We start from the raw sequence: 27,797 nt of genomic DNA on the forward strand, positions 1-27,797 counted from the left end.
GCCGTCGAATGTGGCAAATGTTGCAAATGAATTGAATTAAATGCGTATGCAATCAAAAGAGTACTCGTATCCGATGTAAATAAGTTCACATATACACATGAGCAACCGTATATCCATATATATGTATATAAACGGACACACATGCAGAAACAGCGATGCGGCCCCTCGTGGCGGAAACGGAAATGCGTCCGAGGCGAGAGCCTGGCGACATTTTTATGCGCGTTGCGCGTAGAACTCAGGGGTAGACAGGGAATATGTGGCACAGACACCAACAAATACTATTAACTTTATAAATTATGTAAATATATAAATATTTATATCTACATTTAGTACTCCAATGAAATCCATTTACACACATAGCTTCTGGAGTACTAGGTACTCCCAAAGTCGTAACATCGAAGACCCGCTCTGTACTTGTTATTCTGTTTTCGTTTTCACCAAAATTTCATGGGCGTTTACATATGGGGCTGTGTGGCTCCATGGCGGATATACACACTATATCCATATGTCCGGGCGAATTTACATAATTCCATGAGATGCGATGCAATCTAATAAACAAAAAGTTTAACAACAGAGTGTCGCACAGGGAGAAATTATGGCAGCAATTTATTGAGAGAGATGCAGGGACCGACTCCGAGTGCAATGCATCATCCGAAGTGCATTATAGCCTTTTAGGACACGCCTCCTTGACATAACTCACAGCTCTTTCTCCACCTCTAACATGGGAGTCGTTCCTTTTATTTCCGCTACTCTAACATGAGACATTCCTCTTATTTCCGCTCCTCCGGCAGGGGACCTTCCTTTTATTTCCGTTCCTTCAACATGAGACTTATTCGCTGTTTCGGATTCTTTCTCCTTACAGACTGCTGTGCCAGGCGATCAACCAGGATGATTCATTTCATTTGGAGTACCGCGGCCCGGTTATCATGAAGGGCAAGCCCACGCCCATGGACTGCTGGTTCCTGACGCGTGCCACCAGCAGTCTGGGGGCGAGTGGCAGCGGCGCCACAGCCGGCGGCAACGGAAGCCTGGACTCGCCGCTCCTCCAGCCCACCACGCCGACAGGCGCGCCGGGTGCGAGCAGTCAAAGATTGGGCGCCCATGCCAGTGTCTCACGTACCTCGTCGGCCGGAGCAGGGCCTGGTGCCGGTGTTGGTGTTGGTGCTGGTTCCGGGGCCGGCGGGGCAGCCAGTGCGACCCCATTGGACACATAGGAAATGTGCAAAGATTCGTCTTGCTGCTGCTGAAACATCCTGTAAAGTTGCCACACAGCAAGCGCTACGTGTCTGTGTGTCAGTCTTGTCCGTCTGTCCGTATGTCCGTCTGTTGGTCTGCCTGTCTGGTCCTGCAAGTCGACCACTTAACCACTTCATTTCTATGACTTTGTATTTGTCCTGCCTGCATCTGTGTGTCCTGCATGTGTATCTGTGTCTGAGTATCTCTGTGTGTGCTTGTGATTGTTGCTGGTGGCACGTTGCGGCTGGAGTCAGAGACGTCGGATCGTGTTGCAAGGTAATTTATGTTAATGCTCTCTGCAGGTCCCACTGCATTCAGGCCAACCCAAAGAGCAACTCCCAGCTCCCAACGCCCAACCACTTAGGCAAGTCACTTTACAAATGATTTACATTCCTTCAGCTGCCGCACGGCATACATCCACCGCATACACCGTACTCGTAATTCATGCCACATTATCTGGCTATTTGCTCGGATCCATTGGCATTAGTTTAAGTTGAAGCCAGGGCCTCGGGCCTTATCTCGGCAGCAGTTCCAAACAAATTTTAATTCCAGCCATAAAGAGGCGACGGTATTTGTTCGCTCTGCTGTTCGGCCAATCCTTTCGGCTCAATGGCATGCTCCCACTCCCACTCCCAGTCCCACTCCGGCGTGGCCTGTTGGCCGTAAACTAGATAAGTCCAAAACAACTCAATATAAAAGCCATAATATGCCAAACAGTTAAATATATCTCTCCACGATTCGGCTTGGCTGTGGCTGCTGCCAAGGGATTTTGTCAACGGAAAGCCCTGCCCCCCGCACCCACTTCGTAGCCCATCCAGAGCCTGTTTGCCGGCAGTTATTTCGTGTGCTTTTTGGCCAGCAAAAAGTCCTCTCTTCTAGCCAAAAGACCGCAAGCCATAGAAAAGATACGGGGAGTTTAACACATACTTTCAAAACAAATATTTAAGATGAGCAAACAGGAAAAGCACCAAACAAGCGGCATCGAAGAAACCATCTCATGTGGAAGGCAGTTCAAAGAAAAGACGGGATGCCACTTCTTAATCTTTTACGATAATGTACTTACATAATTAATCAACATTGCACACACACAAAAAGCGCCAAAGGCCAACAATTTAGTTTGAGAAAACAGAACTAGTGTCAAAATTATTATTCTTTGTAGCAGCTTGGCAGTGTTGGACTCCAGTGTTGGGTAACAAGTTACAACCATATTTCAAAACGATGGGTAGCCATGATCATAATGTTGGTGGTGTTCTTTCAAGGAACTTCTTGTGACCTTCGGTTCGGAGGAGCTCCATCTTTCATTCATCGATTCATTCCCCATTCCCGGGAGAGCTGGACAAACAACAATCGATGTTCAAATTTGTATGGTAAGTCCGCCTCAAATTGATTTGTTGACGGGGCAGAATTTAGAGGAGGGCTGCAACTGCTGCATGCCTCGCCTTGGCATGCCATGCTATGCAAATGAATACCACATCCAAGTTCTCTGTTTGCCTTGGACCTGTCTGCGGCTGCCAGAGGATGTCGGTTAATGTTGTTGCAAAGCAGTGCGTTTTCTCTCTGCCCGTCTGTCTGTCAGTCCGTCTGCAATCTGCAGTTGAATGTCGATTTTCTGCTTGTTTGCCTGCGTTCCAACTTTAATTGAAATTAGTGACGAGTTTTCGATTAAGCCACGCCTCAAATGTTTGGCCAGACAAATGTTGATCTGTGCCTGACAATTCCCATCCGGAAGGAGTACCAGTCGTCCTTCTTTGATGCAGTTAAATTACCCTTCGAAAGCAGTTGCTTGGAGCGGGCCCTGCATCCTTTATTAATTAGGCCCCAGAAAGGACAATACAACGTCGGTCCCTCTCTGGCCCAAACAACCGACAGACGAGAGAGTAGCCTAGATGGGAAAACTTTTATGTCCGGTCTGCCAAAAAGTTGACTCCAACCACACAGACACGTGGCTGCCAGTTGCTTTTGTGGGGAGATAATTCAATGAAGGTTGCAGAGTTCCTTGTGCCAACATGTGAGTAATTTCCATGGAATTGGAACAGGCTCTTAACTCTTTTGGGGTGTACGAGGCGTATGCGCAACGCTCCTCCCTCTGCTCTCATTATCGCCTTGTGCCAGTGTCACCAGCATTATTACTCCATAATCATTACGTCCTCGGAACTTGCTTGCGCTAGGAGTTATCTCTCGGGGGTTTTACGTCACAGCGAGGACAGAGGATGGGAGCAGCAGCAGTCTAGGGAAGCCTTTGCCTCTGACATTTTGTCGTCGGCTCATCGCAATCATAATTTCCATCTTTATGAATTTTTAATGAGAGAAAGCGAGACCTTTCTCTGCAGCTGACAAACTTTGCACGCCTGTCACTGGCAATTTCAACTAAATTTTTAATAAGACGCCTGGCCTTGAATTCCACGCCCAATTGTCGCATAAGAGCTTATGCTGTATTTACTTGGGTAAATATTTATTTGATTGGGTTTTTCGCTGGAGCCGGATTTGTGTATTTGCCACACAGGAAACGGAAATTGTGCGAGGTCGATGGCGATGCTATTGAAGCGGAAATGTAAAGAAAACTCGCCCTTTGTTATGGAGTTTGTATCTGTCTGATGTATGATGAATTACAGAACCGCCTCCCCCACTCTTGAATTGGAATATGGAACTAAAGGAGCCACATGCAACTTGAACTGCAGTTGAAGCAACCACTCATTAAAATTAATTAGAATTCAGCTGCAGGGAGTCGTAATTGGAAAGCCAATCCGCATCGATAGGGGAACCCAATTCCACATCCTCCCTGACAGCTCTTTAAAGTGCGAAGCGAAGCCAGGAAAAGCGAATCGAAGCAGGGAAAATCGAGTCGAACCCAAGCGAAAAGGCAGCAACCGAATATCCCCAGCAACTTCCTGTACAAATGGGCCGGATGTGAAGAATAAATAAGACTAAATAGGAAAAATGAAGGAAGAAAATTATGAGCAAAGAAAAAAGTAAAAAAAAGTCAAAGTAAAAGGAAGAAAAACCCAAAGCAGGATTACATTTACGGAATTCGGTTCAGCGGAAAGGCCCCAATGAAAGCACATTTTATGGGTACAGATTCTGTTTTTTTATACCCTTCAAGATTTGATATTTTATTACCGAAAGAATGAACCACATTCTGAGACTCAGAGATTTATTCAAAGAAAATTTCAATTTATTCTGCGGGTAGACCTTTAATTAGACAAATTTCTGTGTGTTCAGCGTGGTGTTGTGCCTGCCGCCATAAGAACTAATCAATGTTAATCCATTTCTAACGAGCCATCGTTAGGGCCCACACACATACTAGCACTCGCACTCGCACTCACACTCGCACAGGAGGTCCTCCCACACTCTCGCCTCGCCTTCTGTTGAATGGCATCATCAAAATTCCTGCCGACTTCCCAGTCATCAAGCTGCATGCCAACTGGCTGTTGTCTGGCTGCCGACATTTAACGATAATGTGTGCCATATCGGGGCAGAAGATATCCATTCAATGGCCATATATGCCAGTACTTAAAATGCCGAGCCAAGCGAATGGATTTTGTATTATCATACCCATTTGCGGATCTAAAAAATAAGTATAAATGATGCGTTTGTTTTCATTACGAAATGCATGGTTGTATATGAGGCAATGTTTTGATTAAAAATAACTTCAAAGAAAATATACAGCATCCGTAAAGCAACTTTAAGGCCCTCGAGACTTTATGTTCGTAAAGGACTCTCGCAGTTGTCCCATATTCGTTTTACACTTCAATTGAAATACGAGTGCGCGTTTTTTCACATGGCGAACAAAAAATGTGTGGCAAATCGAGTGTGTGACCGGGAAGTTTATGCTTTTTTGAATGAAATGCAATTTGCGCGACAAAAAAAAATGGGGAAAACAAGGCTATCTTCGATACGCCTGCAACATCAGTATCGGTGGCTTTTCCCTGGTCCCTTTTTCCGTTTTCCGTTTCCAGTTTTCTGCGCTATTTTCAGCTTTTCTTGCTTCCTTTATGGCATTTGCTCTCTCTTTTTTATTCCACACGACAAAAGGCGTAAACTTTGGCAGACACAGTCCCTGCGAAAATTCCCTGTCCCTACCCACATTTTGCTCACCTTTGTGTGCATTTGATTTGTGTGTGTGTGTGAGTGTGGGTGGGGGGGGAGTGGGGCAATAAAGTTCGAGGCAGTCCTCCGATGCGATATTTACAATTTTAATTCAATTTGTTCAAAATGTCTCTCCACTCGTACATGTAGACGGGGGTAGACGGGAGGGCAAGGAGGAGATGACCCCCAAAGAAACACTTGCTGCTATTTTTGCACATTAAACTAATCGATATTTTATGTGCCAGAGCCATGGATATGGAGGTTGAGGACAACCGAGCACTAGATGCAAGTACATTTTAGCCATTTTGTCGTCGTAGTCGATTCAATGACAGCTCGGCCGAAGGACAACCAAGGACTACAGGACGGAACATCCCATCCACAGCAGCATGTTGTTGTTTAATTGTCTGTAAAATTGTTAAATTGCTTAGCGTGTCGACAGGGGCAGGGCCAGGAGCGGGGCAGAGTCAGAGGCAGGGGCAGAGGCCAGGTCCTGGAGATGCTGCTGTCAGCGGCTTCGGGGTTAACATGCATGTGCAATTACCATACAATCCACAGTATCACTCGTTTTCCCCTACCCTTGGCCACTTTCATTCACTGCCAAATGATTCATTTATTCATCTCCCGCTTGCATTTTACGCAAATTGAAAATCGAACCTTGCCAAACCGCAAAAAGGAAACTGAAACTGTAACCGAAACCGACGTCGACATCGACATCGACATTGAGATAATAAAAACTGTTCCTCTAATGCTATAAATAATTGTTTTCTGGCAAACCTTAAAACTAACTTTACCAAAAAAAACGAGGCGGAATGCTGTGAGTCGCAGCTACGGCCGCGACTCTACATTTATACCCGATACTCAGTCAGTAGGCTCCCCTCCGCCAGAGGTCGCACACATTGCATGACGAAGAGTGTGTGAGAGAGAGACGCTAACAAAGCCACTGCAATTTCATTTGTTCCTTCGAGATATAATAATGATCCGATCTGATTCAGATTGTGCAGTCTGGTAGATATCCTCATTCTCTTCGATTCTGCGATATTTGGTTGCTCTAGCTCATACAATCTCTAAGAAGTATACAATCTCCGTCAAACAAGACGGAGAGATAGACATGACTCGATTCTTGATGCTGTTCAAGAATATATGTATATACTTTATAGGGTCGGAAACGCCTCCTTCTGGATGTTACACACATCCACTGTTACCACAAATCAAATATACCCTATGCTCTTCGAGCACCGGGTATAAAAAACAGCGAGAATGCGGGCCAGGGAATTGCTTACGTGATTGAAATTTTGAAAATTTCCCAACAAAGGACGGAGCAGATCGGACCGGTGTCAGGGTCTCAGGCATACGTTGGCCAGTTTTTGGCAATCAAAAGTTGTTTGCGCCTTTGTAGTTTTTAGTGTTTTGTGGCTTTCATATGGCCCCACAATCCACCTACCTACCAACCAATCCTCAAACGCAGTTGGCATAACAAACAAGGCCCCAACTAGAAGTTCTGCGTTATCCGTTCTGTTCTCCCTTCTGTTCTCTTCTATTCTTTCCACATGGCCAAAGTCCAACTTTTGACATTGACACTGTTACTGGCTCTGGCTCCGGCTCTGGCTCGTGGTTCGGGGTTCTGGGTGTCCGTGTATTCCGTACGGCTACGGGCCCGGCTTTGCGGCGTAATTGGGCGTGAAGGGTTAAATTGAATTGCGTGCTCACGGGAGCCAAACGGGCGTTAAGCAAACAAACAAACATGGCTCTGATTTCTCCTCCGCAACGCATTCATTGCGCGGGGAGGGGGAGGGTGGGCAGTGCGTGACGTGACCGACATAAGAGTCCTTATATTTCTATTTTATGTAGCTTTTAGTTTCCGTTTCTGAGTCGAAATCTCTAAATTGTTTTCTCGTTTCAGATATCTATAGATAATGGTCCTGTAAAAATATTAAAACTATCTCCGTGTCTGTACGTGTGTGTGATCCTTTATGGATGCTTCAAAGCGATATTTGTTAATATGTATTTATTACGATTCTACTTTTGTGATGGTTTCTTAGGCTGAACATTTTTTTGTGTGTAACGATACTCCTACTCGAACTGTATACAAAAATCTGCGAGCGAAAGGAAGGAAACCCATGTAAGGCGAATATTCTAACTAAACAAAAAAAAACACTCTCAACTTTTGGGACAACCCTAATTAAGCCGTAAACTAGCCGTAAATTAGCATAACCACAAGGCACCAAACAACAAAACCGAAAAAAAATGAATTGATATTATAATATACAAAGATATATACTAGTAAATATAGGATGTACTTATGGGTTCGTCAACTTCTATACAGGGCTATCGACCAGCAAACAGCAATAGCAAATTGTTAGCTAAACTCTCAAACTGCACCAAGGACAAAAGTCAAACTCTATACAAAAATGTACAACAAAACCGAAAGCAGAAAACAGAAAACAGAAACCAAAAATATTTATATGTTCTATCATGAAAATACGATACGAGTACATAGGTTAAGCAGTACTGTATATCTCCAGAGGTTCGTTTAAGTTTCCATTGATCTATCGGTAATGTTATGAAGACAGACGGACAGGTCTCTGTACTTTACTAAAACTGAAAAATAGCTTTATAGTTCTTAAGCCATCACGCCGGAAGTCTCTCCCTGTCTCCCTGTATGTCTAAAATCATTGACTAATCGAGGGGAATCTGTTAATAACCATACATATATACTATATCTAGATATACATATATAATATATAGCAATATCAATGTGCACAGATGCAAATACTACGATATCCAACTGTTCAGCTGAATGTTCGTTTTTCTAAGCTTAAGTTTCTTTAGGGAGGCGTTAGATGATAGATGATAGATGGTTGTAGGATGTTTGTCTGTGGGCGGGTGTGGCATAGTTTATATTTAAGTTAATTACTGTACAAAAGGCTAAGAAGTGTTAAGTGCTAAAACTAACTGCAATCCTCCCTCACCCCCTCCCCCCTTCTCTATCTATCTATCTCTCTCTCTCTCTGTGTCTTCATCTAAAGTAAATGTTAAATATTTATGTTAAAGAAAAAATAATATATGTAACAGAAATAAATAAACAAATATCTCATTGAACCCTGAAATATTGAAAGAAAGTTCTCTGTTTTCTTTTTATTATTTTCTTATTTTTTTGTATTTTCTTTATTCGTTTCTTGTGATGTGATTAATAAATATCATGTTGATGCATGTCTCGTTTTTTTTGTTAATGAAATTCTCAAATTACATTTGAGGGGTGTAGAAAGATTTGGTTTAATACGATTTGTGATTCGTCATTCCGACCACGATCGCACGTATTCGGAAGCTCATCAAATGTGCTAATCAAATTGCATGTTGTTTGTACCTTGGCTTTGGCAGCAGGGCCGCTCGCGCCTCGGCCTCCTCTTGGGCAATTTTCTCGCGTATCCAATAATTCGCGCCGCAAACCAGGAGCAGCAATGTGGGGATGAGTATGAGCAGCATCATGCCCAACGAAATGCTTGCCACACGTGCCGACTGCTCCTCTGGTCCTGGAAAAGGTGTGTTGGTTGGGAGTGGGGTTTGAGTGAGGTAATTCATAAATTAAACAAGCTTCCACTCCACCCACCAAAAAACTAGTAGCCTACTTTAGAGCTGCCTCGAGCGGGACCTCTGCTCCCCCATTGTATTCTATTCCCTCCCCTATAGACTGTATTTCAGGACAGACAAACACTGCATGCTGGTACAAGCGGAGAGACACACCAACGGACAGACAACTTGTCCATCAATTTGCTCAAGATTGATTGACATTGGCGTAATGCACACAATACATTTACTGCTGCTCCTGCTCCTGCTCCGTACTGGTGCCCGGAGGTGGGAGGCGTAGGTGGAGTGCCTGGGCGGGGCACCGATGCCATGAAGAAACAGCAGAAAGAAAATAAAACCCAAGTGACAGTTGGCTGAAGATTAATGTGTTTGGCTTTGGCCTTATTGCTTCGTTATAAATTTCATGTAATTTTCGTTTGCATTGCCATTGCATTGAAAGACGTGTTCACTGGACAACAAAGCGAAAGATTTGCTTCGATTTGGATGGCAAAAAACGAAGAGAATGATGGCTATTTTCAAACTGAAGAAACTCTCAGTTGACAGGGAATAGCAATGAATGCTTTCTCCATGTTCTTAGAAAGCGTCCTTTGTTTTCCCTACGTGTCAGATTATTACAGAAAATTGACAGACACTTGGCTGGGACCGACAGATTTAATTAAACAGACGAACAGACAAAAGCGAAGCCCCGCAAGGTGTCAAACTTTCATGTAACAATTGGCATTATCCTCTCCTATCCCTGCAAGAGATGTGTAGTGTAAACATAATTGTAAATAGAATATATTTAACTATAAACAAGTTTTAGTTTTATTTATGTGTATAAATTGATGAACTTTACAATGGCATCGACGGCATTTAGCCTGGTCTGTTTGTTTTACCTGGGCGCAACACACAAATGAATTGCCTGGTTGCCATGCGCTTAATGTACAAAGGATTTGGCCGGATTTGGGTTGGGTGTGGGGGGAGGGATTTTGGGTTTTTGGGCTATTATCAGACACACGTTGTTATTTGCTTAAATGTATGGTCATGGCCGTGGGCAAACTGCAGGATTGTCAGCAACAATACAAGCAACAACAAATCCAAATACTGTGAATCATGCCGACAGGTGGGAACATTGCTGGGGGACACAGGGGTCAAAGTTGATAAAATGTACTTAAAATTATATTATTTTTTGGGCTCGAAAGATTTGAACTTTGCAGCTAATGGGACGAATCGAACACGATCGATCGAAATGCGAAATGAGTTTAGACCTCCGTGGACTTCTGCACCGATGGCGTCGGCGATGTGGCCAACGGGGGGGATGGCAGGCCACTGTCTTGCGTCAGCGGCTGGCCGCCCGGCAGTGTGGGCGCTGCCCTCAGAGGCGTGGCATTCGCAGTGACTGGCACAGCCGACGGCGGCCGGCTGTAGTACTGTGTGCTACTGGGTAGGACGGGCACGCCGCCGAAACGGTTCTGGGCCGCCGACTGTGGGGTGTAGTTGATGGAGCTGGCGGCGCTGGTGCGGCTGTCGAGGCCACTGAAGGTGGGGCTGTACTGCTGCTGGTGGAGGCGGTCGGCCTCCTCCGGCGACAGCGGCTGGTGGTAGCCGGCGGGGTGGATGGTGCCCGTGTGGACATCGGCCTCGTCAAAGTCATCATCGTCCTCGTGGTGATCGGGTCCATCGACGGGCGAGCCATCGCCGCCGTGCTGGTCCAGGTCGGTGCCAGAGGCGCGCAGCGAGCGGCGGCCGGTCTGCTTCGGCTTCTCACCTGTGTCGTGGTGGGGTTTATTAATGTAGGAAATGTCCGTGGCTAACTTTGTGCTAGTTCTATTATCACTACCTTCCGATGAGGTCACATCCTCGTCGTTCTCATCCAGATCCCATTTCTTAGCTGGAAAATCAATTTGCGGTTTGCCCGGTAATGGTTCGTTCGTGCGATATACTTTATCGTAGGACCTACTTTTCTTGAGCGTGCTCGCATCGGTATCGCTGTCGTCGTCATAATTGAGCGTACGCAAGTTGCGGGCGGAGCTGGCACGCGACCTGGGCAGCATCGGCATCTGCCACTGCGGGTCCTCCTTCAGCTGTTTCTGGCGGTAGCGGTACACGCCGCACACGATGCACAGCATCAGCGGGCAGATCACGAGGAAGATAATGCCAATTGCAATGAAAGCGACGCGACGCGTGTAATACACCTCACCTGTTCGAGAGCAACAAGGTCAAAGGTTGGTCAAAGACAAAGGCAAGTAAATTGAGGGTAAAGGGTTCAGGGTGGCTTTTTGGTAAAACAAGGGCTGCCATCAGGATTGTTTTGCATGTTCTGGTGCGTATGGAATATATTCTTAAATAATTTAATGATTATACTTATCGGATCCTAATATCATTCTCAGTGTATTCTGAGCTGTACATTGCAATTTACCGTTTGCTCTTGTCCATTGCCTGTCCTCCTATTGCTGTGCATGTTTATTCTTCAACACTGCCTGCTCATTGCTGTGTAGCTGTGAGCGAGAGAGTGAGTTGGGAGAGAGACGACTCGCTCAGAGAGTATTAAAAGCGACAAGATGAAGCGAGTGCGAGTTGAGTGTGGGTTAGAAAGGGAAAGTGCGACATGGTAATTGCGTCGCAGACAATGATTGTCTCTGATGGATGGCTCGGCAATACTCTGAGAGTAGTTGAGTTATTGAAGTCTGCCCATGTTGTGGCAATGGAAACAGATCGGAATTCTAATTGAAACCCGGACATATATAATCTCTGTTATTTACGGTCTATATATTACACTATTCTCGCTCTTAAAATGATCAACCATACGCACCAGAATGATCAAAATGATCCTGATGGCAGGCACACTTGTTGCAGCGGCTCGGATGGGGCAGATTCTGGGGAGTACTTACGTAGACACTCGGTGTAGCCGTATTCGGGCACATTCCACAGGCCGTTGGACAGGCACTCGCGCCGCTGGTCGCCCACCAGGATGAAGCCCTCGTTGCACTCGAAGGACACCTTGGCGCCGGGCATGAAATCAAAGCTGAGCTTGCGGCCGAAGCGAGGTGTCTGCAGCACACCACAGGATACCACCGGTCTATCGAAATCGAAATCGAAATTATTGATTAACTGATCCAAATAAGGACTTGTTCTCCTCCACTCACTTGGAATTCTCCGCCTGCATGTTCACTATGCTGTCGTAGTAGTTCTTCGTAAAGTGCGCCAAATCTCGATTCAGGGTCATGGCATAGTCGTATTGGCACTGATAGCACTCGCCGCACAGCTCCTCGGCTCGCTCCAGGTCGTAGGTGCGATTGGCAGGTAGGAAGTCGGCGGGATCCACCACGTAGTTGGGCTGGAAGGTGGCATTGGCATAGTAGCTGGACATGCGTCCGAATTCGCGGGTGAACAGAGCGGCGCCCACACCGGGCACCTCTCGATCCGTGAGCATCCATTTGAGACCAAAGTTCGTGTGGATGCTGCGCAGGTCGTTGAGATTGAGCGAGGCCACCTGTCCGTTGGGCAGCATAAAGTCGTCCAAGGGATTGAAGCTCCAATTGCCGAACAATCCAGCAGTTTTGTTCTGCAAGGAAGATCCATTAGAGGAATGTGCAAGGCCGGGGTTTTGTTCCCTTTAAACTTACTATGAACTTCCATGGGAGGAAAACGCGACCCGTCATAAAGCCCTCGTTCTCGACCACCTCCACGCCAATGCCGGCATCGAACTGCACCACCACCTGCGACTGATTGAGCAGGTAGGTGGGCGTGTACACGGTGACGCCGTCAAAGTGCTGGAACTTCAAGCTCTCGCGATCAAAGTACACCTTGCGACCATCGGCCAGGACATCCAGGCGATAGCGCCAGCGGGCATGCAGTGGACGCAATCGGACCTCAATCGTTGTGGTGGTATTGCCCCTCATGGCCACCGCCGTCAGCTGTGTGGCCTGCACCGAGCCGTAGTAGTTGTCCGGCAGCTGCTGGAATCGGCCCTGCACCTCAAAGCGGTTGCTCTCGTCCGTGCTGCGGGACAGGACGAACTCCCCGAGACCGTTGAATGTATAGGCACTGCCATCAAAGGTCACGAAGTGGGGATCGCCGAAAACGCCAGCAATGCCAGGGGCCTGATAGGCCACACAGTCCTGCGAGGGACGGCGCTCAAAGCGGTAGGTCTCGCAACCGACGGCCTGCTCCTCCTGCCAGAAGCAGCAGGAGTAGAAGGGACGCATGTCGTGGAACCACATGGAGAGCGATGGCACTTTGCTGGCCTCGTTCCAAGGCATCTTGCCCAGGTTGTGGACACGGCGGGGACGGGAGCCCCACATCTGGTCGTAGGTGAGCATGAGGAAGCCATACCGATCATAGCAGCACTGTTGTTCCGCTCCTTGGGCTCTGCAGGAGATGAGAAGGAGGGAGAGAGATGAGCTATGGAGGAGGAGGAGATGAGAAGGCCTTCTACTTACACTGGTGTACCACTGACCACACAGTGGATGGCTCCGCGCTGGCGCAGGCAGCTGGGATTCGAGTCCTTGTCGCACTCGCGGTCCGGCCGGAAGCGGCCCTTGTCCAGCACGGCCTGGTCCAGGGTGCAGGGGCACAATGGCAGGTCCGCCGCAAAGTTCCTGGAAATGGGTTGTTTTCAATGTGAAATGTGAATTCATGAAATGAAAACCCGCGAAACAAAGCGAGGCCGAAGCCACGCGCTGCCTCTAATTAGACCGGCTTCCATTTCCAATTTGGCATTCGGTAGCCCCATTAATTAGTGGCAATTCCAAATGCATCCTACACTTCTAGAGGGATATATATGTCTTACCTGAGGAATCGGTCGGCGCGTATCCAATTATCGCAGAGAGCTCGGGGCCAGCGCAGGCCGTGCTGGCGCTCCCACTGCGGACCCATGTACCAGGCCAGGGGAATGGGCCGGGACCAGAGGATGCTGTGGGGCAGAGACGGAAGGGTTCATTCATTGTAAAATTCTATTCAAAAAGTTCCATCCGTAGTTGTTGCATTAATCATACGTGGGGCCGCCCACCCCACCTTTGACATTAGCCAAAGTGCAGCCGAAAATGGCATCGGGCAGCGGAAAATGGCATTTAATGAACGGCCCACGACCTGTCTCACTGTCCCACTCTCTCGCTGTCGCTGCGCATCTACTCTCTGACATGGAACACAATATAACCATTAACATTTCAGAATTCATCCCACGCTTGACACATTTCCACGCCTTCGGCTGCCATGGAGATATTTTTCATTAGGTTTTCACAATTACTCGGCCATCATGTCGGGCCATCAAATGGAAATTAAATGTTGTAACAATGCAAACAATTTATTTGGCCCGAAACCCCTTTGGACCTTCGCCTAAACGACACCCAAAGGTGCCGTAAACCAAAAAAAAGAAATGGTTTTATATTACTCCCCCCATCGGGGCCGAAACAGGCCTGCGCTTTTTGGCCATTTTCTTGATGGTCAATAAGGCCACAAAATATGAAGGTACCAGTTCCGGCTAAAATGGGGTATCTTCCTGCTGGATTCGGCGCATCTCTTTCGAGCAGATACTTGTATCTTTTATGGGCCAGCGCAGCTATGAGATACTTCCAGTTTAAGTGCGAAATAATTGCAGGACGTGAAGGACGGGTAAAGGCTTAAGCCAAATGCAAACGAGGCAGGCATTACGATTGCGATTACCATTAAAAACACATTTCAAATATTGATTAGCTCCGAGGAGGAGAGGGAGAAGGAGGACGTCCTGCGATTACAGGCTGTCATAATAAGCAATCTTCGGACAAGCCAGAGCAAATTGATTGGAATCCCAGTCCCAATAAGGGAATGAGAATGAGAATGGGAACGGAGGCCTGACTTGAGGATAAAGTGCACACTTGTCCCTCATAGGGATTGCCATGGCAAATTGAATAAAAACAGACAGAGGACACGCAACGGAGAATCAATTAATACTGAGGACACACTTGATGGAGTGTCTCTGGAGAGGAGAGCTCCTCCCCTCGCGTTTACTTACGGACTGAGGGCTAGACCGGAGTACTGCTCGGGCTGTGTGAGATTGATTTGCAGGAAGCCGAACTGCATGTCGCGGTTCTTGTTGTTGCGATTGATGTAGTTCGAGGGCGTGATCACGTAGCTTCCGGTGTTCGTGTAGCTGGCCTCAATCACATCGATGTACTCCAGCTGGGGCTCGATCTTGGTCTCGCGGTAGCCCCACAGGGAGATCATCACGTTGGCATTGGCGTTGGAGGTCAAATTGAAGGCGTTCCAGGTGATGCGGATCTCGTTGGGGTTCTTCTTGTGCACATCGTCGGTGGCAAAGAAGATCTTCTCGGTGGCGGCGGCCGGCGTCTCCACGAAGTACTTGCCACGCCACTTGAAGCGCTGCGTGCCCACCGATATCTGGAAGCGGATGTAGCCCTCGGCCTTGAGGTACGGCTGGACACAGATGACGCGATTGCGATCCACGTAGGTGCCCAGCACGGACTCCGTGTCGAAGTGGCAGGTTACACGGATGAGGGGGTCAAAGCAGGGTCCTGTGATGTTCACCACCTGCCCGCCCAGCATGTTGCCCGACTCGGGGGCAAATGTCAGAGGCAGCAAAGCGGCATCTACGGCACAAAGGATAGTCAATCAATCTCTCAAGCCCAAAGCGAAACTCAGGCAATCATACGCACCTATGTCCTTGTTGCAGGAGCCTATGAGAATCTGCTCGTCCACGCGGAAAATGTGACGACCAGGGAAGCCGTTGGCCCAGCCCCGATTGGCCAGGTCCCGTATCACCATGTTCTGGCTGTACGGCTTGTACTCGTAGGCCTGGGTGCCATTGCCAGCATTGAAACCGACCTGCAAAGCGGAAAGGAGGGGGCAAAAGTTCAAATGATGTCAGTGCGGGATATGCGGGAGGATATGTACGAGTCTGCATGCAGATATCCTTGCTCATTTAATTAACTGTTCACAAAGTTTGCAATTATGTTCGAGGGCTTAGAGAAAGTTGAAATTGTGCGTTTAATTACGGAACGAGTGGCTGCCGATGGCAAGGCAATGAATGCTGAATTTCTGTTGCACAGTTTCACAGTTTAAGCACAAAGGACATTGGAGGGTATAAATATTATAAGAGCTGTAGTAAGAGCTCTTCGGCAAATGAGATTAGAAATACCGATTTATTTATTAGCAAGGAGAGTGTGCAACAGAAGAGAAACCTTTATTTAAGCTTTAGATTGAATAAACTACAAGATACACATCCTCTAATGCTCTCTCTTTGATTGCTCAACACATTAACAAAGCAAACATGACGGAGAGGAGAGCGAGGAGAAATGTAAATTACGCACTCAGCCTCTCCTCCGTTTAATTGAAATTAACTCCGAAAGAAACAACAAAAAGAAGAACTTACATAAGCCGGAGTGCCGCCCTCGCCCTTGGTGGTATCACCGCCAGCCTCTGTGTGGGACAGCCAGTTAAGAACGGCATAATTCCAGATGATATAGGTGTAGACCTCATCGGTGGCCAGGATCATTTGGAAGGTGTTCGTCTGTGGAAGGTGAAGCATACGTTAAAAACACTCTACGGATATCGAAGACTAAGGGAGAGAGAGGACACTTACCGTAAAGAGAGAGTTATCAATGCCGCCGGCAAAGGACACGTTCTTCCAGGTGGAGATCACCACGTGCTTGGGCACAAAGGTGTCTGCTCCCACGACGCCCTGTCGGATGTCCCACATGGTGCGCTCGCGAACCTCCACACCGAAGCGGTCCGTGCGGCCCATCAGATCACGTTCCACGCTGCAACAGGGAAGATGGAAGTCAGTAGGAGTTTCGGAAATACAGTAGGGAATCATGTGTGTGAATCAAAATCAAATCAGGCCGAGTGTAGGGCGAGGGGTACTTTCCGGACGGGTATATGCAAAGTGTGCCTTCTTTGCGGCGTCTACAGGAAGATAAATGGATTCGATGCTTGGCATATAAATCAGAAGGAGGCCCAGACACACACACACATACACGATACTGATTTGCTCTGCCTTATATTTTCATAAACATTTTATTTATTTTACGCTCTTGTGAGCACTTTCAAGTGTTTTTCGACTAGGGGGCGGGTGGGTGCGGTGTGTCGAGGGGCGTGGGGTGTGGGGTGTGGATGGGGCCTGTCAGCCGTATCGACGTCCGACACATTGGCGACGCCGAAGCCGACGCGGCAACGTGGCGTATGATTTATATGCTTTAATTATTCATTACGCAGCAGCATCACTTCTTTTCTTTTTGGCTGTGTTTTGTTCTGTTCATTTCCATCTGCGTCATAAATTGTTTTAAGCCAGTTTAGTAAAATTACACCCGAGCTCATGCAAAATGCTTAGGACAAAGCCATTTCAAACTCAGTCTCCCAGTCATTGGAGCAGACAAATAAATCTTAAGCCGATTTGCCAGGGATTTTTATTACACTGCTGCAGCCCGGGATGTGGGATGGCTTTTATTTGCGGCTCCCGGGCCATGGGGCATGGGGCATGGGGCACGGGACACTACTTAAACGAGTTTTCATTGCCGGACAATTGCATGGGAATTGCTCTGCTCCGACCACCACACTGAGGTGGACAATTGCCGGGGATTGCCGGAGCAATCGCCTCTTGGGCGACCTAAGAGGCTTATCAAATGAAGCGTTCGGGGCTCAATACAAATATCGAATGTCCAACTGTCCGGCAATTCAAACGCAAATCGAACTATCAGTGGCACAGATGGACAGTTGGGGCTAAGAGCCAATCGGTTTCCTCATGGCACATAGAATTTGATCAAATTCCAAATGGTTCTAAATAATTGAAAGTGTTTTGATGGAATATTTAATTAAAATAAATTAAATAACATAAGATACTCTACGTTTCTGAGGAAGATTAAAAGATGGTTGAAGTTTCGAATTTCCTTAAATGTATCCCAAAAATGTACACATCCCAATATTACATTTCTTTGTTTTCCTGCTGTTCGAAGCAGCCTGTTTCTGACCCGTTTCTAACTTTATTTCGGTGAAAGCTTTCATTAAACCCAAACTAATTCTCAGGACATGCATTTCGGGTATTTTTCTGCAATCTAAAAAAACAATTGAGATTGAAAAACTCGTTATGTACCCAGCATTTCTGTGGATGTGGATGTGTGTGTGGTTCTGCTGCAAACAAAGATGAATGTGCGGCCTTTTCTATTTGCATTTGGCCGGTAACATGTTATTGATTTTGCCCCAGTTCCAGCCCCGGCGTTTGTTGGACAGAAATGGAATCAAATAAGAGTTCACTCTCACACATTTGAGAATGCAAACAAATATGAAATGTAGAAAGATAGAGGACAGAGGAGAGAGAGAGTGGCCGGCAGTGGAGGATTATTCAGCCTCCAGTTCAATTTGATCCCTACTCCCACCGCCTCTAGCACTGCCACTTATTTATTAACACTTCAGCGGGCTGGCCAGCCAAATGCGAGTGTAAACAATTCCGTAATAAAAACTCATAATGCCGCCATTATGATATGTGTATGTATCAGATGTAAGCATTCCGTATATGCGAGAGTACGAGTTTGTGTGCTATTCAATATTTGAGTGCCCATAAATTATAAGTGGCAGCAGATGGCAATGGAAATAAATTACACAATTACGCTTTCCTTCCTCGGTGGTAAACACAACAAAAACACAAGCCGAAGCGAGGCCTGGCTTCGAGAACAGAAGCCTTAGATACCCTTTCTGCCATCTACTGAATGATCCCATCAGCAAATCTCTCCCACTCCCCCACAACCTTCGAAACAGATAGCATTCACCCGGCCATGCCCATATCGACTCGTATGTGCATCACGAACCTAGCCGTACAATCGATTGACTCTTTCGCACTGCTCTCTGCTCTCCAAACATCTGATCAAATTCGGAAAGCCCTGCAGGGTATCTACATGGCCACAAAAAACAAAAACATGGAAATGTGTAAAAACCGCAAAAGACGAAGAGCCCCAAGGAAGAGATAACCAAACACACACACACACACACACGAAAAGGCCACAGATACTTGCATAGTTTATCATTTGTTTGCCCCGTTCCACAACCGCCATACCCGCCACTACCGCCACTCCTCGCCCCGCTCAACTTTAAATGTCTGCAATTGACATTCCAGCTAAAAAAAAGGAATAAAAAAACAGAAAAGGAGGAAAATTGTCACTCAGCCTAGAAAATGCGCGCGCAGCAGCCAAAAACAGCCGCAGACTCGGCAACTTTTTCCGTGTAAGTAAGCCAAAAAGCCATACACACAGCCACAGACACGGACACACACACGCATGCATACTCAGCCTCACAGACACGGGCAAGCACAGACATAGAAAGAGTCGCAAAAAAAAGTAATAGAAAGTCAGGGAGGCTCATATATAACGAAAAGTCGGGCTGCTCCGTGTCTCAGTTTCGACCCACACTCTGCCACCTCGGCAGGGCCCCTTCAACACCCCCCCCCCCTATCACTCCGCCAGGCCCCCCTTTATCCCAGGCAGTTCTTGAACTACGCCATTATGTACTTTATTGCATACATTCGGGCGCTGCCACAGTTTTGTCTGCATTTGTAGGTTAAAATGCCTTTTCGCAGTTATGCAGGGAAACAGTCGTCGCATTTCTAGCTCCTCCATCCCAACCCCATCCACAGCAACAACAAAAACAACAACCCTATCTACAGCCACGTTTACGTCTTGGTCTTGTGCCGTGTGGCCCAATTCCATCTCGGGGCTGGGGTGTAAATGAAAGTGAAACAATGGCCGTACTTAAAGAAAATGGCGAAAATTGCATGTAAGCTGCTGCAGGAGGAGAGTCCCCGAGAATCCGAGAAGCCGAGAAAGCGTTCGCCGAGAAGTAAATGCAAACAGAGACTTGCAAATGGTCGAGCCAAGGACGCGGTAAAGGAGAAGGCGGAGGTAGAGGAGGAGACTGAGGAAATTCCTATTATGATTGGCAAAAGGGAATAATGAAGCGGCATTATTTTTGTGGCCTGGTTAGGTAGGAAGCCGAAAACCTTCGGCTGAGGAAAGTTTTTAGGGAACTCAAAACGGGTAAATATTTGCATGGCCTAGACGCTCAATTAGCGAGATATTGAAGGCAGGTATCTGGCATCTAATTATCCCATGAAATCGAGAATAAGGACAGGGTATTCTGCTCTGCATCCTGTAAGGGCCTTCAGTTACTTGCAAGCGTTTACTTTTGAAAACTTTTGAGTGCATGCACAAATGTAAAATTCCCCCTTGGATGTAAATATTCCTTTGGCCCATTGTTTGAATGCTTTTATTTGCCATTTAGCAGCCGAAAATGTTTTAATTGTGGCACGCCTGGCCGGCAATTACGATGCTTGTTTGCTGCTTTCCACACAACAATTAAAAGCTCAAACGTGTCCGGCAGCGTGCCGCAGATTCGCACCCAAGCAAATATACTTATCCGGCCACACACTGAAACACTTTGAAGCGTTTCAAAACAAAGAAAAACTTTCACAAACGACACCCTGGCGCGGCATTAAGTTTTTATATTCCCCTTGGTCTGAGCGGATCCTCCTCTTGGCTGATTTTTTATACGTCTGTAGACATACGTATAAGGGTGTTTGGGTGTGTAATTAAACGTGAGCTCATAATGAATTTAATGCTTAAGCGAACAGCGTACGCGGCGTATGCGCAATGCCCGTGCACTTTCAGCTAATCCACCGCTGAGCGCTAAGTGCGAGCGTATAATCAAATTGATGTCAAATGAAAGCGTAAGCGGACCTAGCGGAGCGGGTCGAAGCATAAGATACCCTTTCAGATGCACCGTTATATGTAATATCTGCTATGTTTAAATCGGAAATCAACAACAGACGGAGGAAACAGCAACAGCGCTGTTAACACCGCAGGTTAACAGCGCTCTCATCATTCATGGGCCGTTACACCGATCGATAACAGCATGTTAACATGTTACCATGCGAAAACCTGCTGTTGCTCTAAGCAATGGAGATCATAATTGAATCATCGGAATATTCCCTGCAAGAGGGTATTACAATTACGGTCAAACATATGAGAGAAGTGCTAAGTGAAGGTGGCTCTCTGTCAGAGAGTGAAGAGAGAGTGTAAAGCGAGGAGACGGTGGGAGGCTAGGATGTATGGGCAAGGGTGTAATCTGCAGCAATTTTACATTGCTCGCATTTCGCATTTGCCTGGCCCTCCCCCCCTTGCAACTCCAGCCTCTGCTGCTCTCCTCGTCCATGCAAAGTTATTTAAATTAAATTCCAGTCACAGCTTCAGTCTTTGGCACCCCTGCTAAACCCCCGCCCACACGTACACATCAAAGTTTGGCTGAGCATTTCGCTTGGTTTTCCTTCGTTTTTTCAAACCCACCCCACACCACCCGCACTCCCTCCCCGTCAAAGACAATTAAATGTCAGAGAATGACCGTGACTCGTGTTCGGCTTTTTTGCTCTTCCGCAGCAGTCCTAGCTGCGCCAATGAGAGAGCTATGCGGGACAAGTTTGACATATTGTCGGAGTCGGTTGAAAACTATAAAAATGCATTGGATTGCACTCGCAGTACACGCTGTCGTTGTTCCTTCTTTTTTGTTTGTGTGCCTCCCCGTGTTGTCAGGCACTTCGGAGGATGTTAATTGCTCTGCCGTGGCAATTTGTCAGGCGACGTTGCAAAGTGTTGACAACAGTTCGCTCAAAGGGGTGCAGGAAAGGGGAAAGACACACAGTAGAACTGATGGCAAAAGTCTCACCTAGAATCAACGAGATGTGTAACCCAGAAACCCTTGAAGACAGTCAGATAATATCTATACATCCTGGAACATTTTTCCCACATTTCCATCAAAAGTAAGTTTCCCCCTAAGGCCATGGATTATTCATACTCTTGACAGTCTTTCGAATAGTTTAAGCCACGTTAATCATATTTTGTAGTGCCACTAAACGTTGCCTACTTTTTGGGGTCAACTCTGGTTGGAAACCCTGTCCATTTCGCAGTCGCGTTTGCTAGGACGAGTACCGTTGCTCTCTCCTATCAGCACATGCATGCGTCGCTCAACAACTGACTTGTCACTCTCTGTCCCTCCGCCGTAATTTATGCTCTCTTCTCTGTTTCGTTTTTTATGTCTTCCTGTGGGGGGTAGGGGCATGTCCTTTCCTTTGAGAGGATATGAAATTTAAGCCGGCTGAAACAATGTAGAAACCATAATTTATGCTCCAAATACCACGATCTACTGTTGGAAAAGAAACCACAATTTAAGAGGAAATTTTGCGGCTAATTAATGCATTTTTGAGCGGTTCCCCACTCGCTGCTTCTTTTACGAGGGGATTAAAGAATTCTGAAAAGGTTTTTCTGCTGCTGTAAACTCATATAAATAGCCCACAAATAACGTTCAGCTCCCGCTGGCATTCATTTGCATAATTAGCCACCGAAAGACCGGCACAGGAAAAGAAAACCAAGTCATGTTTGTATAAATTTATGCATTGTCCCCGCAAAAGTTCGGGGAGCCAGACCAATGGAATTTAATTATGGCTAAAATTAGTGGCTACATCCTCCTTGTTGGATACCCATAATGAGATACATGCTGGTCGCCAAATAGTTGGGGTATATGCGGGCCTAGATCGGATTCACCACAGCAGGAATGCAACCGCAAACGAGAATATTATGGAGGAGGAAGTCCACACACAGATATCGAACGGAACAGAGAACAGAGCCAAGCAGGTATCCCCCATGGAAATAATAGATAAATGCTGCAGCAATAAATGACAGTAACTAGTGCAATAACAATCACAAACAATGAATGGGTCGGAGGGCACTTGGGCAAGTCGAGGGATGTGATACACTACGAAAGTTGGATGGCAGCACATTTGTTGCGCTCTCTTCAGATCAGAGCAGAGGCAAAGGACTGCCCTTCGAAAGAGTATCCCCACACACACACACGCACACGCACACACACAATGGGGCCAGCGGAAATGGAGAGCGAGGCGAAACAATCGCGCAGAATACAATACGTACATGAATGCACATGTGCCTCTGTGTGTGTGCTCTTTGTGGCGATGGATGCACGTAAAAGGAATAAAACGAAACACACACATAACGAATGCGCGTATAAATACTTTCTCTCAGCGCGTGCTCTGGGTTGATTTTGAATATGCAAATGCCACTCGCAACAACATGGCAACGTGGTGGCAAATATAAATATGTTTAGCGAATAAATGCGAATGCAAACGAGCAGCCGAAGCCGGAAGATGCAACTGCCTTACCGGAAATAGACGCCGGGCGTGCGCTGGTCAATATCCGAGGGATAGATGCGGCCCACACGGCACTTGCTGAAGAAGATGCCAATGAAGGAGGGATCCCGCTTGGTGGGCCAGTCCTTAATGGGGAACACCAGGGGATACGTAAGGTACTCTGGGGGATCGGAGAACTCCAAATAACCATTTAGGGAGAGCTGAAAGGATCAAAGGCGGGTTTAAATAAGAGTTTGAATCGAGTTTAGGGACTGTCTTACCCTGGTATAATTGAACCTGAAGCCGTAGAAAGGCAGCTGGAAGTTCAGATTCTTGTGGAGCTGTGTCATCGAGGCATGGATATCGAACTGATAGTCGGCGCGGCCGCCATACATATCCTTGTCGAAGTACCAGTACATGAAGGTGTTTCGCAGCTCCGCGAGACGAGCCGTGGTGATCGTATAGCCTCCGGCTGCCGTTGAGGCCGTACTCGGTGGGGCAACGTTATTGTTGGGATCTGGAAGAGAAAATACATCAGATATAGAAGGATTTCCAACACAAAATATCTCCAATTTCGTAGAGCAACCCCTCGCCGCCTCTCATTACAATTTCACACATAATCCCAGGAGATTACTTTTTCAATTCCCCAGTATTACTCGTATCTACTCGACTACTTTGCTAGAGGTGCATTCCATAAACTGTAAGGAAAACTTTGCCATCTTCGCTTTGCTTTTCTTTTTTGATACTCCTTCCTGCTGCTTCCGTCGGCTGCTGCATCTTGGCCCTCTCCGTGCCCTGCCGTGCCGTGCCGTGCCGTGCCGTGCCGTGCCGTACCATGCCGTGCACTGGGCCATTAAAGGTCACAGTTAATATTCATTTCTGCTTCTCTTCTGTGGCTCCTCCTTTTCTCTAATTTCTTTTTGCCACTTGCCCCCTGCAGCCTGAAGCCTGCCGCCTGCCGCTGGCCTTTTAAAGCAATTTAAGCTGATTAAGTGCAAAGCTGCCGGTCCCAATGGACACGGTAGCAGGAAGGACCCAAACCAGTGCCAGGACCAGCAGCAGGCTTAAAGCTATTGCTCTTGACGCTAACCAGAAGACTGGCAAATTGCAAGCGAAGTTTCGGCCAGAGGGAGACCAGACCGAGCAGAGTCCTGGCAAAGATTTTCAAAATATTTCTGGCATCTCGAAGGAAAGCTGGGGTTTTCCCGGTTAACCGTTGAGGGGAGTGCCAACGGCTACAGAGGACTTTTAAATTTGTGTCGCTTTAAGGTCAGTTTCAAGCTATGTAAACATGTCCATCAATTAATTCTTTATTTTCACTCCCCTCTCTTTTGAATATTAATTGAATATTCCATATTGAAGCTTTACGCTTTAATTAGAGGTACTTTGGCAGAAGGTTGTGCAAGGGAAACAAGGACACATTGTGGATAAACCCTCATCCTCAGCATCATCGTACTCGCATTATCATATCGATGGCATATTTATTCCTTCATTTCGATTCGTTGTAATGCGAATCTTTCAACCTTTTTAAAGCAGATTTACACTTCATTTATAATTATATTCATACTCTCCAATTAATCTCTCTGCGACCATCCCTGCTCTCCAGCTGTCCATTACCCAATGCCGAGTGAATTATTGGCTATTAAATGGCACATATTGTGATGGAAATTACACGGCTAACGGACAGTCGCTGAGGATCATGGAAACCCAGAGATAGAAGACAGAAGAGCGGATTTATCTAGAATCTTCCTTTTTTGCCCTTGAATCTGTGGAACATCTGTCGCACAATGGCAGCAGCGTTCTTTTTAATCTATTTATGAATCAATGCCTGCAGCCGGGAGATAGATCATAAAGTACGCTAATCCTTTAAGGGTCCGCGGATTAAGAGCAGACGCTGCCTCCATTTTGGGATGCGTGAAAATTGGTGCGCGGAAAACACGTAAAATTCGCGTGTGCGGGTTGCGCTTCCACGGAAATTGGGTGCCATATATCTTTTTTATGGATTTGGCTTAGGTAGATTCCTGGAACTCTCCGAATAGCGAGTCAAGTAGGGAAGGATTTTGTAGAGCGACGGCAACCGCATCGTAATGGTGGGTCCCTCTACCTGGTTTTGGCTGCTGTCGGCCGACCAGGTAGGAGCTTGCAGCCGCTTCTTTTTGCCATATAAGCCCCGGCACTGGTGTGTCCTGGCACAGTCTGCTACCAAACCTCAACATGAGCATCAGCACTTTCAACTTCCAGTTCTACAACTACAAAATGCCTGCGGCTATGGGCTGCAGCACGTCGCGCTCTTCATCGTCGTTCATCAGCGAGCTGGAAATGGACATTGATGAGGAGATGTCCTCGCCGGCCGTCACCTCCACGCCCAAGCCGCGCTTCACCACGGAACTGGCCCTCCAGCTGCAGCGCGAGTCCCCGCAAACTCCGGCAAAGACCACACTCCCTGGCCTCAGGCCTCAACTTCACACGCCCCAGAAGCGCTGGTCCATGGAGCTGCGCGAGAAGGTCCTGGAAATGTCCAAGCGCAACAACGGCTCCGATGGGGAGGAGCAACAACCACAGACCACAGAGCAGGAACAGCCACAGCAACAGCAACAAAAACAGCTGCAGCAGGAACAGGAAAAGTCAGGGCAGCACAACGGGGACCCTAATGTGGCCCCGACTGTCACTGACAAAATTAACTTCTTCAACAAGCTGACCAACACCTTCGAGTCCACACGGAGCGGAGCCACCGCCACCGGCACCGGCACCGCCAACAGCAGCAAATGCCATAACAACAATCGCTTCATTTCCCTGCTGCGCTCCACTCGGCCACAGGGCATTGCCACCACAAGCTCCTCCAACAACAGCAGCCTCAGTGGCACCTCCGTCCTCAGCCAAGTGCCGCCCCCGAAGCCCAAGCGCTTGATGGCCACCGCCCCGCCCGGCTCCACATTCGCCATGCCCTCGTCGATGGGCATGGGCGGCAGCCAGCGCAAGAGCTCGCTGCGGCGGAAGCCCTCCATGGACAAGTCGAGGGCCACGATTTCGCGCCAGAACTCGAGCGCCTCGGTGCGGCCCCAGCACCATGCCATCATGGAGGATCTCAGCCTCGTGGTGCCCGTCCGACTGCGCATCGCCGAGTACGAGCAACGCATCTCCATGAGTGCCTAGAAGAGCTCTATGTGGACCTATGTGGGAGGAGGAGTGGCCTGTGCAAAATGATGGTTCCCAAGGATAACCCTAGTTGTAATCTATCCAAATAGTTCTGTAGCTCTAAGTTAGATGTAACTTTTAAAGAACAATACATACATATATACATAAAAAACACCTAAAGAAAAACGTTTTCCTGTTGAGCGATATTGATAAACAGTCGATAGGTGCAAGATGCTTCTTTTAAGAGGAACGGAATACTCTCGAAGATTTTTACATTCTTTCCTCTAAGGCATAGTCCCATTGTCCTCCAGCATATCAGCCCTTGCCTGAGGAAATATTTTCCCACACGCAAATCCCCACCACGTAATCACAGTCGAACAAAGAAAGAACTCTGACTAACAGTGAAGGCATTCCATTCCATTCCACTACCACTACCACTACCAATACCAATAACCATTCCGTCCATCCTGAGAGCGAGTGATAAATAAAGTTCCATTGTAATATGCGACCCGATTGCGATTCAACACACCTGTACAGGGCTATAAACTGATTCATGCTTGGGCAATAGAATGTATCCTCCTCAGCTCTCCCTCTGCTCTCTCTGCATATATGTACATATATACTATCTCCACCCTACACCCACCACGCACTTGTTTTGTTTGCAGAGCCAAAAGGTGGAAGCAGAAAACAAGAAAATCGTTGGCTTTTAATGCCTCAACTCGGGGCATTATCTTATCGCAGGGAAAAGAGGGAGACACAGCCACAGAAAGAGAGGGAGGGAGAGCGGGAGAGCGGTAGAGCTTACAGCACCTGCCCGAACAAGTTATCGACGAGCAAATATTGGTAACTAAACCAAACTGAGGCGCTGATAAGATAGCCGCCAACAGATGAGTAATGGAATCAGGGACAACTCACCCCAATTGTAGCCACTGGAGTCCACATCGTACAGCTCTCCCAAATAGTCGGATGGCATAACCAACGCCCCGGACATGGGCTGGGGCTTCAGGCCGGCCACGGTCAATATATCGTCGGTGCCCCGGCTGGACAGCACTGGTATCATCCGCTGTCCAACCTGACCAGCTCCCAGGGGAGCCTTTGTGGTGGCAACGATTGCAGGTGGTTTCGGTTTGGGGTTCGGCTTCGCTGCTGGTGGCTCCACCTTTTTGGGCTGCTCTTTTAGGATCTCCACGAATTCTGCATCCTTTTGAGGCACCTTTTTCGCGGCTGCTGCAGGCACCGACACAGGCACTGCATTCAGTACCTCATCCTCCAGCTCCGTGGAGATGTTCTCGTTGGCCAGGACATAGGCCATGAAGCCACAGGCCAGCGCACAAACCACAAACAGTTTGAAGCGCATTTTCACTTAGTTTTTCGTTCGATTATTCGTTCGTTTGTTTTTTGTTTTTCTCGGCACTGGAAAATAGGGATACAAACACAAAATATTAGCACTTTAACGATGGGTTTTCTTGCAGTTTTTCACTGATTTTTAAGAATTTTCACTTGATGACATCATCAGTATCAGTCAGAGCCTTATCAGCTCTCTTATCACTTTGCAGCACTTGTCGTTATTCAATTACCAGGCAGAAAAACACGTTCGATCCGG

General features: G+C 47.3%; 3 protein-coding genes across 6 annotated transcripts in view; 2 read left to right on the top strand and 1 right to left on the bottom strand.

Annotated features, from left to right (window-relative positions):
• The window catches only part of LOC6595101 (guanylate cyclase soluble subunit beta-1), a 45,148-nt gene extending 37,594 nt beyond the window's left edge, over positions 1–7,554 (top strand). The window contains exons 17-18 of one of the 2 annotated variants that reach the window (XR_003408394.1): positions 863–1,512; positions 7,223–7,554. Coding sequence is in view for 1 of the 2 variants with exons in the window: in XM_026984652.1 (XP_026840453.1) it covers positions 863–1,214 (352 nt within the window). In the remaining variant the exon portion in view is untranslated. Of the gene's footprint in view, positions 1–862; positions 1,800–7,222 lie in introns of those variants that run through there. The other variant, XM_026984652.1, reaches the window with a different exon arrangement.
• A 1,083-nt stretch (positions 7,555–8,637) lies between these two features.
• On the bottom strand, positions 8,638–27,600 carry LOC6595099 (protein mesh). Of its 3 annotated transcripts, XM_002020341.2 has the most exons (15): positions 27,110–27,598; positions 23,341–23,576; positions 23,093–23,280; positions 16,466–16,643; positions 16,256–16,393; positions 15,540–15,708; positions 14,879–15,473; positions 13,679–13,801; positions 13,329–13,487; positions 12,513–13,257; positions 12,033–12,451; positions 11,778–11,965; positions 10,847–11,086; positions 10,727–10,777; positions 9,679–10,654 (listed from the first exon to the last, which is right to left on the bottom strand). In XM_002020341.2, exons 1-15 carry the CDS (start codon positions 27,549–27,551, stop codon positions 10,149–10,151), a joined length of 4,377 nt encoding a protein of 1,458 aa, XP_002020377.1. In that variant the 5' UTR covers positions 27,552–27,598; the 3' UTR covers positions 9,679–10,148. The 3 variants fall into 3 exon arrangements, with proteins under 3 accessions (XP_026840452.1, XP_002020377.1, XP_026840451.1); XM_026984650.1 differs by having other exon boundaries at positions 10,727–11,086; positions 27,110–27,599; XM_026984651.1 differs by lacking the exons at positions 9,679–10,654; positions 10,727–10,777; positions 10,847–11,086 and adding an exon at positions 8,638–8,852 and having other exon boundaries at positions 27,110–27,600.
• LOC6595100 (protein bottleneck) lies at positions 25,274–26,212 on the top strand. The gene has a single exon (XM_002020342.1). The coding sequence runs from the start codon at positions 25,274–25,276 to the stop codon at positions 26,210–26,212; it is 939 nt and encodes a 312-aa protein (XP_002020378.1).
• Positions 27,601–27,797: the final 197 nt, after the last annotated feature.

This window comes from Drosophila persimilis, unplaced genomic scaffold, assembly GCF_003286085.1.
Source record: "Drosophila persimilis strain 14011-0111.01,24,50 unplaced genomic scaffold, DperRS2 tig00000000-arrow-pilon, whole genome shotgun sequence".
NCBI classification, from domain to species: Eukaryota; Metazoa; Arthropoda; class Insecta; order Diptera; family Drosophilidae; genus Drosophila; species Drosophila persimilis.

Coding starts and splice junctions, on each gene's coding strand:
- LOC6595100 (XM_002020342.1), top strand. CDS start 25,274: ATGAGCATCAGCACTTTCAACTTCCAGTTCTACAACTACAAAATGCCT.
- LOC6595099 (XM_026984650.1), bottom strand. CDS start 27,551: ATGCGCTTCAAACTGTTTGTGGTTTGTGCGCTGGCCTGTGGCTTCATG. Junction 16,394..16,465: donor TTGATAACTCTCTCTTTACG/GTAAGTGTCCTC, acceptor CACCTTCCACAG/ACGAACACCTTCCAAATGAT. Junction 13,258..13,328: donor GTGGTCAGTGGTACACCAGT/GTAAGTAGAAGG, acceptor CATCTCCTGCAG/AGCCCAAGGAGCGGAACAAC.